This window comes from Crocuta crocuta, unplaced genomic scaffold, assembly GCF_008692635.1.
Source record: "Crocuta crocuta isolate KB4526 unplaced genomic scaffold, BGI_CrCroc_1.0 scaffold17, whole genome shotgun sequence".
In the NCBI taxonomy this organism is placed as follows: domain Eukaryota; kingdom Metazoa; phylum Chordata; class Mammalia; order Carnivora; family Hyaenidae; genus Crocuta; species Crocuta crocuta.
The window spans coordinates 3729849-3745930 of NW_027532041.1; the positions used below are offsets into that span (position 1 = coordinate 3729849).

Sequence of the window (16082 nt, forward strand, 5' to 3'; positions counted from 1 at the left end):
TTGGGTGTTTTTATTTTTTTTTTTTTTTGTTTTTTGTAGATACGCTTTATCAAGTTGAGGAAGTTTCTTCTGTGTTAGTTTGCAGAAAATTTTTATTAGGAATGGATTTTCTATTTTGTCAAATTATTTTTTGTGTTAAGGTGGAAGATGAGGTAATTTGAGGCCTTTCTTCTTCTTAAATAGAATTGATTTTCAGTAACTTTAAATTTCCCCCAACCACTGCTTTTGTGTTATTCTATAAATGATATGTCTATTCATTTTCATTCATTTCAAAGTACTGTACTTTTCTACTTCCTTTTTTATTTTTTTCTTTGACTATTGGACACTTACAAGTTGTTATTTAATTTCTAATTATTGGGGAATTTTTCCAGGCATCTTTCTGTTACTGATTTCCATGTTAATATCATTGTGTTCAGAAAACATTTATATGATATGAATCCTTTCAACTTAATTAATACTTGTTTTATGTCCCACAGTAAGGTCTATCTTAAGAATATTCTATGTATACTTGAAAAGAACTTGTCTTCTGATGCTATTGTTGGGAGTAGTCTACAGTTGTCTATTAGGTCAAACTTATTTACAGTGTTGTTTAGGTCTTCTATATTTTTTCTTATTTTCTGTTTACTTGTTCTATCATTTATTGAGAGAGGAGAATTAAAACATCCAACTATCATTGTAGACCTGTCTTTTTTTTTTTTTCCCTTGAAGTTTTTTTCCTTGCAGTTTTTACTTCATATATTTTAAGGCTTTGTTACTAGGGCAATAAATAGTTAGGATTGTTACATCTTCTTGATTAACGAACCATTTGTTATTAAGCAGTCTTTCTTCATTCCTGATATTTTTCTTTGCTCTGAAATCTGCTACACCTCATATTAATACAGCCATTCCAATTTTCTTTTGATTGTTGTTAACTTAGTATATCTTTTCCTTTTTCCATTCTTTTCTTCCATTTTTTTATTTTTATATTTAAAGTGCTTTTCTTGTAGACATCATAAAATTGGGTCTTTCCTTTTTATTTAACCTGATAGTCTCTACCTTTGATTGGGATATTTAGACAATTTACCTTCAGTGTAGTTTATTGATGTGGTTCAGATAAAGCCTATCTTTAAACTGTCATCCTGGTATTTGTTTTCTGTATTTTCCATCTGTTTTTTTTTTTTTTCCTTTTCCACTTTTATTGACTGTTTTTGGGTTAAACATGTTTTACAATACCATTTTATCTCTTTTGTTTTTTATTAGCTATAACTTTTTGTTTTATTATTTTAAAGGTTATTTTAAGGTTTATAGTATATATCTTTAATTTAAAACAGTCTGTCTTCAAGTGATATTATATCACACTTCAGAGTTTAGGAGAAGAACCTTACAGTATTATATTCCTTTTCTCTTCATCTACTTTGTGCTATTGTTCTCATACTTTCTGCTTCTATATATGGTATAAAGCCTACAATATATTCTCTCTACTTTTGTTTGTCTAAAAGTCTTCATTTCATTTTTTTAATACTTTGTTTTTTAGAGAAGTTTTAGGTTTACAACAAATTGAGAAGAAAGTATAGAGATTTCCATATGTGTCCTGTCCCCATACATAACATAGCCTCCCCCATTATCAACATCATTCATCAGAATGGTAGAGTTTTTTGTTTGTTGTTTTACCAAGGATGTACCTATGTTGGCACATCATAATTACCCAAAGCTCATAGTTTATCTTAAGGTTCACTTTTGTGTTGTACATTCTATAGGTTTGGACAACTATATAATGACATAAGTATCCAACATTATAATATTATACAGAATATTTTCACTACCCTAAAAATTTTCTATTCATCTCTCTCCCTTATACTCCTGGCAACTTCTGACCTTTCTGTTATCTTCATAGTTTTGCTTTTTCCAGAATGTCATATAGGTGGAATCAGAGTATGTAGCCTTTTCAGATTGGCTTCTTTCATTTGGTAGTAATTCATTTAAGGTTCCTTCATGTCTATTCATAGCTTGAGAGCTCATTTCTTTTTAGCACTGAGTAATTTCCTTTGTCTGGATGTACCAGAGCTTATTTATCTATTCATCTAATGAAGGGCACCATGGTTGCTTCCAAGTTTTGGCAATTATGAATAAAGGCAATTATGTCCACAGGTTTTTATGTGGATATAAGTTTTCAACTCCTTTGAGTAAATACCAAAATGGACAATTTCTGGATGTTTAGTTTTGTAAGAAACCACCAAGTAGTCTTCCATAGCAGCTCTGTGCCATTTTGCATTCCCACCACCATTGTATGAGAGTACCTGTTACTCCATGTCCTCATCAGCAGTTGGTTTTATCAGTGTTCTGGATTTTTGGCTTTTCATATAGGTGTGTTATCTTGTTGTTATGATATCTTGTTGTTTGTGTTTCCCTGATGATATATGATGTGAAGCATCTTTTCATAAGATTATTTGCTATCTTTGATGAAGTCTTTTAAGATCTTTGGCCCATTTTTAAATTGGATTATTTACTTGTTGTTGAGTTTTAAGAGTTCTCTGTATATTTGAGATAACAGTCTTCTATCAGGTAGGTTTTTATTTTTACTTTTATTGTTTACAATTTTTTTCCAAGCCTGTGGTTTGTCTTCTAATTTCCTTATATTATTTTTGCAGAGCAGACATTTTTCATTTTAATGAAGTCTAGCTTATCAGTTATTTCTTTCATGGATTGTGTCCTTGGTGTTGTATCTAAACATCGTATCCAAGGTCATCACACTTTTCTTCTTTGTTGTCTTTTGGGAGTTTTATAATGTTGCATTTTACATTTAGGTCTATGATCCATTTGAATTCATTTTGGTAATAGGTGTTTTTAGATTCATTTTTTTGCATGTAGATGTCTAGTTGTTTTAGCACCATTTATTGAAGAGGCTATTTTGCTCCATTGTGTTGCCTTTACTCTTTTTCTTTCTATTAAAAAAATTTTTTTTAATGTTTTTATTCATTTTTGACAGAGAGAGAGAGAGAGAGAAAGAGAGAAAGAGAATGCACCTGAGTGGAGGAGGGACAGAGAGAGAGAGGGAGACACAGAATCTGAAGCAGGCTCCAGGCTCTGAGCTGTCAGCACAGAGCCTGATGCAGGGCTCGAACTCGTGAACCGCGAGATCGTGACCTGAGCCGAAGTTGGACACTCAACTGACTGAGCCACCCAGGTGCCCCTTGCCTTTGCTCTTTTATCTAAGATCAGTTAAGTATATTTCTGGGCTCTCTGTTCTGTTCCATTGATCTTTTTGTTGGTTCTTTCCCCAATACCACATTATTTTGATTCCTTAGTTTTGTAATAAGTTTTGAAGTTGGGCAGTGTCAGTCTACTTCCTGGCTTTTCTCCTTCAAATTGTGTTGGCTATTCTGGATTTTTTGCCTCTCTGTATAGACCTTAGGATCAATTTGTCAAATCTATGAATAACTTGGGATTTTGATTGGGATTGTTACATTGAATCTATAGATCAATTTGGGAATAACTGACATATTGATAATGTTCTCTTCCATGAACGTGGGACATCTCTCCATTTATTTAAACTTTTGATTTTATTCATCAGAGTTTTCATCATAGATCTTTTACATATCTGTTAGATTTATACCAAAATATTTCATTTTGGGGGGTTCTAATGTAAATGGTATTATGCTTTAAATTTTAAATTCCTCTTGTTCCTTGTTGGTATATAGGCAAGCTGTTGAATTTTGTGTATAAATCATGTATCCTATAATCTTGCTTTAATTGAACATTGAAAATTTAAAAAAAAAAAAAACAAACAAAAGGGTTGCCTGGGTGGCTCAGTCGGTTGAGCCTCCGACTTCGGCTCAGGTCATGATCTCACGGTTCGTGGGTTCAAGCCCTGCTCAGGCTCTGTGCTGACAGCTCAGAGCCTGGAGCCTGCTTCAGATTCTGTGTCTCCCTCTCTCTCTGACCCTTCCCTGCTCATTCTCTGTTTCTCTCTGTCTCAGTAATAAATAAAACATTAAAAATAATCATCATCATCATCATCATCTTGCTGTAATTGTTTATTAGTTTAAGTTCACCACCTGTTTTCAAAGATATTTTAACTGAGTATAGAATATAAGTTGACAGTGTTTTTCTTTCAGTAATGTAAAGATATTGCTTCATTCTTGTCTCACTTTACTGTTTCTGACAAGAAATCAGATGTTACCCTTATCTTTGTTCTTTGTACATTCTGTGTTTTTTTCCCCCTTTGGTTGCTTTTAAGATTTTCTTATTACGGTTTGAATAATTTGATTGTGATGGACCTTGGTGTAGTTTTGTGTGTGTCTTATGTTGGGGATTGTTGAGCTTCCTTTATTTTTTGGTATATAGTTTTCATTAAATTTGGAAAATTTTTGGCTATTATTTCTTCAAATATCTGCCCTTCCCTCCCTTACCTGACCTTTAGGGACTGTTTACTCATGTATTAGGCTGTTTGAAGTTCCACAGCTCACTGCTGCTCTTTTCAGTTTTTCTTTAGTTTCTTTTGCTATGTCTTGGAGTTCACTAATCTTTTATTTGCTGAGTATGTTTTGCTCTTAACCCCATCAAGTGTATTTTTTTTTTTATCTCAAACATTGTACTTTTTACCTTTTTTAGATGTTTAATTTGGGTCTTTCTGTATTTTTTTTGTCTACTCTTTGAACAACATATGGAATACAGTTAAATAATTACTCTAATGTCCTGGTCAGCTAATTATAACATCTGTGTTAGTTCTAGATTGGTTTTGGTTATTTATCTCATAATGATTATTTTCCTCATTATAGGTTGTGCTTTTCTGCTTCTTTGTGTGCTTAGTAATTTTTTACTAAGTACCAGACATCATAATATTATCTTATTAGGTCTTAGATGTTTTTCAATTCTATAATTGGTAAATAATATTCTTTAGCTTTTTTCTGGGATGCAGGTATTTGGAAATAGTTTGAGCCTTTAGTTCTTGCTTCTCTGATCTTTTAGATGGATTCAGAGCAGTGCTCAATCTGAGGCTAATCATTCCTAATTACTGTGGAATGACTGTCCTGGGTATTCACCTCATGCTCTGTGAAGGAAAAGTATTCCAAGTCAGGCTGGTGGGAACGGGTTTCTGGCCCTGTAATAGTCCTGGTACTTTTCTCTAATTGGTTTGGATTATTTTTTTCCTGGGTTTCCTCACTTGTATGTGTTTTTCATTATTCTGCTGACTACTTGAGGGGGACTATCTGCCAGCCTCCAGGGTTCTCTCTCTGTGCTGCTCCCTTCTCTTTGGTACTTTGTCTTGTGAACTCTAATCCTATGGTTTCCCACAGCTCCAAACTCCCATCTCCTTATCTCACAGTGTTTTCCAGAGTTGTGCCTGGATTCTCTTTCTCTGCATTGCAGCTGGGAGTTAGGCCAGGGACAGTCATAGTGTTCATTTTTCTTTATTTGCTTTCTCATAAGCAGTCCTTTGTTACCTCATGTCCAGTATCTAAACACTTCTGTTTGGGGTTTATTGTTTTTTTCATGTGAGAAGGTAAATCTTATTCCTTTTTGCTTCAACTTGGGTAGAGGTGGATGTCCCTGCTGTATTTTTTTTTTTCCATTACACTTTGAATTGTTCTGTATTAATTATGTTTCTTGTTAATTTCAGTTTCCTTCTCTGTCTATGTAATAACAAGCTCTACAATCTAGGATTTGCTCTTAGTAATGTGTTTGAGGCTTAGCAGATAATGATCAGTAATTATTTGTTTTAATATTAAATGGGGGTACAGAAGTAAGATAAAATTCTTATTCTTTTTTATGGCATACAGATGGAGAGGAGAGGTGATTTTGTTTAAAAGGGATATTTGGTTAACTGTATGATTAAATCTGTAAATCTTTCTTCAGATTTGTCTTAGCAGCTATTGGCATTAACGAAGATACAGCAAAGACACAGACTTTTAAAAGAAGTGGCTGAATGATATGTTCAGAGATATCATGACACAGACTTTTAAAAGTGGCTGAATGATATGGTCAGAGATACCATTTATTAAGCACTTAACTGTATGCCAAAAATTGTTTCTTATTAGTGTACTTTAGCATGCAAATTTTCTAGGAAGCATAATAAATAACAAGTTTCAAATTCAGGTTCTTAATCATTATACTTACTTCACTTACCTAGTAGGAAGTTCGTTAGATTTTAATAAAGAAGTAGATTTAAAATGGTGTGCTGAGCATAGAGACTTTTTTTTTTCTTTCTTTTTTGTATTCTCATTTTCATAGCCTTAGGTAATTCCTGGATCATAGTAGCTACTTTATAATTGGAGAAGGTAATGAAGTAGTCTATCAGACATAAGAGGCAAAGTATTAGTATATCTAATATTGGATGTACTTCCAGAAGCAGTATAGATTTAATTTGCTCTGGTGTAGGTAATATGGAGATTTTGTTACGAGAATATGTGAAAACTCCCTATTTAGTGCTAAGGACATCTAAGTGCTCTATGAATGTTTTTCTTTTTCTTCCGATTTCAGAAAAATTGAGTAATAGTGGTCTTTTTGTGAGAGTAAATAATACAAATATAGATTGCGAGTTAGAGAAGAAATATAATAGTCTGATAATCTTCATTTTAAAATTATTTATTCATATATTTAAGCTACTTATTTGTGAGTAGTTAATAACCTCTTAAAATTAAAAAAACATTTTGAATATTTAGTAAATATCTATTAGCAGTTGATGTCTTTTTAAATCTTGTTTTTCTAGCAAAACAATTAGAAAAGAAATAATTTGCAATGCTTGTATGCAAAAGCTAACAAATTATGTTTAACCTACCAGGTTCTCTCACTTTGGATCGCAACTTTTATACCATATTTACGGATACAAACATAGCTGACATTTTCTACATCTCTCCATGGCTTACTTGGAAAAATAGAAGCAGTTGCTTAACTGGATGACTATCAAAATGGTCAATACAGATTGATGGGCTTGAGTGCAGTAGACAGTGGATGTGCAGATGGTGGTGTCTGTACCATTTGACATGAGATAGCTGAGTCTTTAAAATGATTTCAGTGGAATGGCTTTGGTGGTGTTGCAGTAAAGGGCATCCATTCAACTTCAGGTGCTGTGCAGATGGCAAAGCCAAGCTAATATAGAAAAATGAGAAACAAGTGACTATTTAATGTACAGGAATGCATGATCTGCATCACAAATAAATGATGGTATTACGCGCAGGAAACCTAGCCAGATGGCTGTACATTAAAACACATGACTCCTTGAGAGAATTAAGTACAGGCAATTTGCTTAGATTTTCTGCAGGCCTGCTGCATATTATATTAGAGTAGGGAGAACATGAGATTAAGTGTTTTATTTATTGAAAGTGTTTAGGTGAAGTTGGCAGTTATTTAAGCATAATCTGATTCCATAAGTACTTAAATTGTGTATTTGTGGTTAAAAAAAAAAGTAGGGAGAGTAGTTGGTATTTTAAAATAAAAGGATCTAATGAGTAAGATTGGCTAGTGAACCTGTGGAATTGTCTTTTGGTCCACATTTTTCAGTTTTGTAAAGTTTTCCACTAGGCAAAAGCTTAAAAAATGTTTTGGATGAGCATGATAAAAGTATTTCTTTTTCTATATAGGTTTTAATGAGTCTAAACACCAGTAACATGTAGATGTTTTAAAGTGTAAAGACTTAATGTGTTGAGTGCTATGTGAAATGGGATCATTTTTAGTAGTAAAGTATTGCATATTACATTTTTTTGTTTTTCAGCTTAAAGAAAGTGGTTATTGTACAGGCCATGAACCAGATTCCCTGGAATTCAGCACTGTGGGAGGATGGGTATCTACTCGGGCATCGGGCATGAAAAAGAATATCTATGGCAATATTGAGGATCTGGTAAATTTTTTTCTGGTTATTATATAATAATTGATTAGTCTGTTATCATAAAGCAATTAAAGCCTTTTTTTAGAGTTGGATGGTAAAGTCCTACCAAAAGTATACCCCTTTTGATTATAGTAAAGTTGACTATGTATAACAGAGGCAGTTAAAAGACAACTCTGGTCATTATTTATGAGTGCTCCTTTTCCAAGTGACTGATATTTAAGCTTTATAGATGCTTCATACTATTGGTTATAAAACATACAAATACTATTTTACAAGCCTCGTGGAGCCTTAAGTTTCAACTACCAAGGTTTTAGTCTATTTAGGTGATCTCATCACTGCTGCTCTTTCTCTTCCCCTAGGAGAGTTTATACTTAATTGTCTTAAAAATGTTTTTTCTGTATAGAATTAAAGAGCCTGATTGAAAATGTTCTAGGAGGTGGCAGTATGACCTATAATGGTTTATGTGCACCCCATTTTATTTTAGCTCATCTGGTACCAGTGGTCTGGGAGTTAGTGTGATAATAATGCAACTCTGGGCATCCTGGCTTGGGATTGGGTATCATTTGTTCCATCTGCAGCTTTCCCAGTGATTAGTTGTGTGACCTTGTACAAATTGGTTCACCTTTCTAAATTTCAGTTCCTTTTATGTAAAATAGAATAATGACATTCACTGCATAGAATTATTTTAAGTGTTAAAAAAATAATTATTTTAAGTGTATATTGTAAATGCTTAAAATGTTTACATTATCCTGGTTGTTTTAAATTGACAATATTTTAGAAATCACATTTTTCTTTTTGCAAATAAATTCAGTTTCAGAGGAGAAATTTAATCCTTTTGCTATTGGATTGTTAAAAACTTTATCATAGTTAAGCAAACATATAGTATTACTAAAGCATGTAATTTATTTTAATCCTTTTTTTGGAGATCCTTAAGGACCATAAATTATAAGCACATATCCTAATGTGCTTATTTGTATGTGGATACCCAGCTTTTATTTTAGTATAAAAAAGGATCATGCTGTGTTGGATCTACTCTTTAAAGTGATACCAGTATATTAACTTGTAAGTGAACATAAATGCACACCATCATTTTTAGAATGCATATACTTATTTTATTAATAATTTGTGGTTTATTAAAGTAACTCCCTATTAATGAATATTTAAATTATTCTTGATTTTAAAAGTGAAGAAACTAAAGGGGAAAGTATCTTCTTTAGTAATTTCTTTAGTATACATCTTTTTAATCACTTTCTTTGGGCAGGTTCCTAGAGCTTGATTTGTTGAATCAAGATGTTTATACATTTTTAAGTCTTTGGATCTTTATAGCCAGGTTGCTTCATAGAAATTTGTCAATTGACATTCCCACTAGCATTATGAGAATCATTATTTTACTAGACCTTTTATTTATATTTTTGTTTTTTAATTTTTTTTAATTGCTTCGAAATGTAAACTTTTAAAGTGTCCTCATTGGTGATTTTAGTATTTATTTTGTAAATTGTTTATTGATGTCCTCTGCTCATTTCCTTAAATAATAAATAGACTATTTTTGTTTATCTCTCAAAAGGCATTGTAAGAATATGTTGAATTTTCACCTAACCATTTCCTGAGTTGGACCTCAGGAACTATTTTCGATCCCTCCAATATGCTTACTTTCTAGTGGTGTGAGACCTATACCACACACATATCTCTTTTCTACTCTTTTTTTTTTTAATGTTTATTTTTGAGAGAGAGATAGAGAGACAGAGCATGAGTGGGGCAAGGGCAGAGACAGGAGGAGGAACAGAATCAGAAGCAGGGTCCAGCCTCTGAGCTGTCAGCATAGAATAGAGCATGAGATCATTACCTGAACAGAAGTTGGATGGTTAACAGACTGTGCCACCCAGGCGCCCCTCTTTTCTTCTCTTTAATTCAATTACATCATCTCCCTCTTCATCTCATTTTTGACCCATTCATAATTAATATTTCATTCTTTTCACTCTTTTCTAAGTGGGCAAAGCAGATAAATTGTGGGTGGGAATAAGGCAAGAATAAATTTTTTCTTAGAATTCTAAGCATCTGGATCAGTGCTTGATGTGAATAATAGTTCTTCATAAATATTGTGAAATAAGTGAAGGAATGAACCTGTTAAAATATGACCATTGCTTTTTTTTTTAGTCCTTTAGTTCTTTTTGCCACATAGATAATCCCAAACTAAATTTGGTTTAAAGAAAAGTGCTTTTCATTTTTTAAGATGATGAATATACCCAAACCATTAACAATATTAGAATGATCCCCCCCTTTTAAAGTTATATAAAACTTACTTTTAGTCTAAGAATTATTAGAAGATATTAGAATTCTGAAGGGTATCACCATTTATCACTGAATCCAATGTTTTTAAAAATGGAATTTTTTAAATGTATATAAATGTGTGTATATACATGCACACACACAACATTCACTGACAAATATGTAGAATTTACATCATGCATTGTGTTAAACAGGTGGTTCATATAAAAATGGTAACACCTAGAGGTATAATAGAAAAAAGCAGTCAAGGACCTCGTATGTCAACAGGCCCTGATATCCATCACTTCATCATGGGATCTGAAGGTAAATATAACTAAATTTATTATGAAAAAATAGAGGTTAGTGACTCAGTTTTGTGAAAATCTGTGATATTGTGATATAAGATCTTTGAGAGAGAGGCACGTTTTCTATATTTAAAGGTGATTTTTTTTTAGTTTTGTTACTTTAATTTAGTACTACATAGTAGTTTTTATTATGAGAACATCTTATTAAACATCCTTTTACTTTTTTAAATAATTTTTGAGATAACTTAGTCTTTTCGGTTTTTTTATTTTAGAGGTTTTAATCAATGATTTTAGGAAGAGTAGTTGTTAAGATTTAAAATGGTTTGCTTTAAAATTTTATATTGTAGTATTCTTTAATCTTGTCTGAATTATTGGAGGGGGCAGACTGAGAAAGTATTGTGTTAGTGTCTTGTTTTTATAGTTGTATCTTTTGTTACTTGATATTTGATTCTTTGAAGAAGTGGAATTTAAAATTCTTTTGATTTATGTTCTTTTAAAGCTTATCTTTTTTTTTTTTTTTGGTTTTGTTTTGTTTTGTTTATTACTTAACTAGTATTCTTTGCTTGGCTACTTAATGCTGGGTGAATTAGAGTGTAGTTCCTTATCTTATATAAAACATTTAATTCCTGTACTGATCAGAAAGAAATTAACTTTCCTTCTATATTGCAAACTAACAGTTATGTGGTGACTTTTATAGATAGGATGAACATAGTCTTATTTTTCAATTCATAGAATGGTAGAGAGGGATATCCCTTAAATTCAGAGAAATAAGATAAAGCAAACATTTATCAATTAGTGGAGGAATTCATTACTAATTTAGAAGGTGGTACAAGCTAAAAAAGAGATAAGTTTTCAAAAACATTTAGTTTATTCATGGATATAAGAGCAATTATAATAAGCTAGGATGAAAGAGCATAAATTCTATCTTTTGACAATAACATCAAGGAGGGAAAAATAACAAACTGTGTCTCAGTGACATGATAGAGGTCACCATTGATTTGATGACCAGTGATATAGTTTAGATAGTTTTTCTTGATAATAATAAATTGTCATAATAAATAAAAATAAACCTTTGTCAAAGTGTCTCAGCAGTTTACTCTCTTACTCCTTTTTTGATCAGTATACTCTTCTATGGAACAATAGAACTACATTTTTAATGAGAAAAAATGTTAAATTCTCTTAAAATAGTATAATTCTTTGGTAAATATTCTATAACTTCTCATACTAACACACCTAAAAGTTAACTGAAATTTATAACTCTTTGCTATCAGGTGTCAGATTGAATAACAAATGGTATTAAAACTGATAGGTATTTTTAAAAATATGTTTTGTGTAATTTTTTTAATGTTTGTTTTTGAGAGAGAGAGAGTGTGTGTGCTAGAGTGAGCAGGGAGGGACAGAGAGAGATGGAGAGAGAGAATCCCAAGCACTGACAGCACAGAGCCCGATGCAAGACTCTATCCCATGAACCATGAGATCATGACCTGAGCTGAAATTAAGAGTTAGAGCCTTAACTGACTGAACCATCCAGGCACCAAAAGTGATTGTTATTAATTATACTGTTGATGAAATTGGAATCAACTTTATACATAGATAGTATCTTTTTAAGTAACCATATCAAACATTTTGTTTTTCTCCTGTCCCTTAGTATTTTAAAAACTTTGTTTGCTAGATACTATGCTGGCACACTGAAAGACGCAGATAATAATTGACCTTAATAATACAGTATGATAAATTATATGATAGAAGTCAATACAGAAGAAATATAGACAAAGTTTGCGGTGATAGGTGCTTAAGAAGACCTCTCCAGAGGGGCCATATCTAAAGTGGTCCTTGAAAGTTGATAAGCAGTTGAGGGGACAAGGTGGGGAGGGAGTTGCCTACAGAGAGAACTGCATGACTTACTTAGAAGTGAGAAAGAACCATGTCTGCCTTGTGAAGCTGTGAATTTTTCAATATAACTAAAACATAAGATTCAGCTGTAGGGTGGAGTAAGCAGCAGGTCTAGGGGTAGAGTGGTAAGGGTTATAGGGTGGTGGAGAGATAATTTGGTCTTTTATGCCTTTTAAAATAGTTGGAACTGGATCTAAAAGACTGGACTACCTCTCTCAGTAGTAAATTATTGTATGAATTTAAGGAAGGTAAACTCATAATAATAAAGTAAGCAAAGAAATATTAAACATATATGCTAGAGTAAATTACTATATTTAAGTGAGATTTTATTATAAATATACATGTAAAATGTCCTACTGATCTAAGAGAATAACCATGAAATCTTTCAGATCTGGATTTCAGTCCTGGTTCCACTACTTACATTTCTGTGACTTTGCGTCAATTAGATAATTCTTTATGCCATTATCCTCAGCTATAAAATGGGGATAATAAAAGAATCTATCTTCATAAGCTTTTTGTGAGGATTAAATGAGATTATGGTAAGCAGTCTACAAGCATTTAGTATGTACTCAACAAATGTTAAATTTATTACTGTTGTTGCTGTGTATTATTTTGACATCAGTGATCTTTCCAAGTGTACTTATAGTCCCTTATCTCCATCTCTGCATGTATGTGGATGTATAGCCATCTTAATGTAGGCCAGGAGACAGCATGATTGGAAAAGTAAATTTATGCGAAATCATATTTTTTAAACTTTTATTTATTTTTGAATTTTATTTTTTTAATGTTTTTACTTAAATTCTAGTTAATGTACAGTATAACATTAGTTTTAGGTATATAGTGATCCAACACTTTATATCACCCAGTGCTAAACACAAGTTCATATTCTTTTATAATATGTACTTTTATCTGCTATTTTGAACTATCTAAATAATAACCTCCTGCCCTTAAGTGTGTGTCATAAACTTTTCCTCAAGCTTTAGAAACATTTCTTTTTTGCTACAGTTAAATCATGTGATGACAACCTTGAAAGCATTATCATTAAAAAATGTATTTTCCTGATCCTACTAAGTTCTACATATGACTAACCGTGTTAAATTTAATGTTTTTGTATTGTTTTGAGTTACAAATTTTTCATGATTTTTTTCAACAAGCAGCTTCTTCCCATTTTAGATGCTAGAACATGATCAATATAATAAAAATTATAATCAGTAGTCAAAGCATCTGAAGTGCTTTGCATTCTTTTCTTATGTATGGAAATTACTACTAACTTCAAATAATTTGCTCTTTTATTTGAAAAATGGTTAAAAGTACATTTGTATTTGTACAATGTACAATTTGACCCACCCTTGTTTTAGCCTTTACTCCGTGTTGAAATACGTAAAATGCTTACTATCAGTCCTGTTGTGTAATTTTACTAGTTACCTTTTGGTTATGTAAAACTTATCCCTTTACTAGATTCTTCTGGAAAGACACATTTGTGTATCTCATGAGTTCTAGAATGTTCTTTTTTTTTAATTTTTTACAAATAGTTTATTATCAAATTAGTTTCCACATAACACCCAGTGCTCATCCCCACAAGTGTCCTCCTCCATGCCCATCCCTCCCTCCCCCCCACATCCATCAGTCNAGTTCTAGAATGTTGTAAACTGTTTTTCTCTGACCTGGATACCAGCCAGACAGCATGGGTGTATATATCCATGGGTTGCACTTTCTTTCCTTGTTTCTTGAAAATGCTGCTCCAGTGCTGCCTGGTTGTGTATGTTGTTTTAAAGAAATCTAATGCTAGTTCTTTGGCCTTGTAGCTTCTTTCCTTTTTTTGCCTGGGTGTCCTGAGGATTTTTTTCCTTTATTTTTAAAGTTTACTAATTTTATAGCCCAGAGTTGATTGTCCTAAGTTGTTTTGTGTGGTACCCATTCGACCCTTTCTATGCTTATATTTAGGTCTTCTTTTATTCTGGAAAGGTTTTTTATATTGTAGTGTCTATTATTAGAGGTTTTCTTCCAGTGTTTTGGTTTCTCTTCTTTAGGGATACCAGTTATATTTCAGCCACTATTTCTCTGACTTTTTTTTTCAACTTCTTTATTTCATTTTTTCTCTTGGTTATTTTCTTGCTTTTCTTCAACGTTTTCTTTATTAAGTTTTCATTTGAATCTATTCTCTATTCTCCTTTGGATATCTTATAACTTAGTCTTCATTTTTTATATTTTGTTGTTGTTGTTGCTGCTGTTCTATTTCTTTCCTGTGATTGGTCATTTCTTATTTCTTCTTGCTTTTTGTCCATTTATATCTTTACTGTTTGTATTTTTTTGAGTATATTATTTTGAGAGAGAGAGAGAAAGAGAGAGATAGCATGCACCTGCACAAGCAAGGGAAGGGCAGAGACAGGGAGAGAGAATCCCAAACAGACTCTGCGCGCTCAGTGCAGAGCCCAACGTGGGGCTTGATCTCACAAACGTTAGATCAAGTCCTGAGCTGAAATCAAGAGTTGGACGCTTAATTGACTGAGCCACCCAGGCACCCCTTTAATGTTTGTATTTCTGATTCAGGTATTGTTTTTAATATCCCTAAATGCTTGCTTGACAATACTTAATTCAGTTTGAAATGTTGTTTTACTGTTTTTTGTTTGTTTTTTCTTCAGGATCATCTTTGGTTTAGGGGAGAGACTTTTTATCAGCAGAAAAGCTTTTATTTCTATTTTCTGACTTATTGCGATAGTTTTTGTGGATTTGGTGTGCTTTTTTTCTGTTGCTATTTATTACTTAGGAAGGGTTCTTAGTTTGGGAATGTCATTTTCTGTCACTCCCAGTCTCTTTTGTGCTACTTGTTTTGTAAATGGTGGTATTTTTGGTGGGAGAAGCCAAGGCATGTCTTCTTTTTCTCTTATTTCTATAGGATCTTTAATTTCCCTGTATTATACTTTCCTTTCATTCCCTTTTCTCCAAGTAGTACCATACTTCTCTAAATATGATGCTCCCCTTGCCTCACCAAGGCTGCCATTTCCAGTTCCTCCCATTTTCCATTCCCTCTCCATAGCCAGGGCCTGTATAGCATTTTGGCATTATTGTTGCACTTTTGTTTTTTGTGGTTGATTTTCTCTATACTTTCTCCAGGTCCTCTGATGCCCCCTACCCTTTCTTATGAAATCTTTTAAGCGTCCCCTTATTTTCTACCTTTACAAACTTGGAATATTTGGAAGGCTGTAGGTCTTTTGGAAGTTTTTCGCTTTATTTCTACTTCACAGGTAATGTGAAAGTCAATGTGTTTTTTGTCTCCTAGTAGTATTGAAGGTTTTTTTTTTTTCCAGCATTATTTGTGGTTTTATTTGTTTTACTTGTTGATTTTTATGTTTTGGGGGGGGTAAGTAGAGAGGGGGGAGGATTCAGAATCAAATGACTGCCAATTTTCTTAGTCCTGAAGTTACCTGAAAGTATATTTTCAAATTACAAAAGATTTTATGTACTTTAACCAAATACTTGCATTTTATGTCAAATAGCAGTTGAAGCTTTCAGTTTTCTTGAGAACAAAGATTATATTAGAAAATTATAAAACAAGGGGCGCCTGGGTGGCTTAGTCGGTTAAGCGTCCGACTTTCGCTTAGGTCATGATCTCATGGTTCATGGGTTCGAGCCCCGCGTCGGGCTCTGTGCTGACTGCCAGCTCAGAGCCTGGAGCCTGTTTCAGTCTGTGACTCCCTCTTTCTCTGACCCTCCCCTGCTCACTCTGTCTCTCTCTCTCTCCTAGAAATAAATAAAACATTAAAAAAAAAGAAAATTATAAAACAAAATTCTTAAATTTATTGCAACATATTTTG

General features: G+C 32.7%; 1 protein-coding gene across 1 annotated transcript in view; it reads left to right on the forward strand.

Moving 5' to 3' along the window:
- AGPS (alkylglycerone phosphate synthase) overlaps window positions 1–16082 on the forward strand; it is a 110328-nt gene that overhangs the window by 32301 nt on the left and 61945 nt on the right. The window contains exons 8-9 of the mRNA XM_077776313.1: window positions 7691–7816; window positions 10285–10393. Coding sequence (XP_077632439.1) covers window positions 7691–7816; window positions 10285–10393 — 235 coding nt within the window. The remainder of the gene's footprint in view (window positions 1–7690; window positions 7817–10284; window positions 10394–16082) is intronic.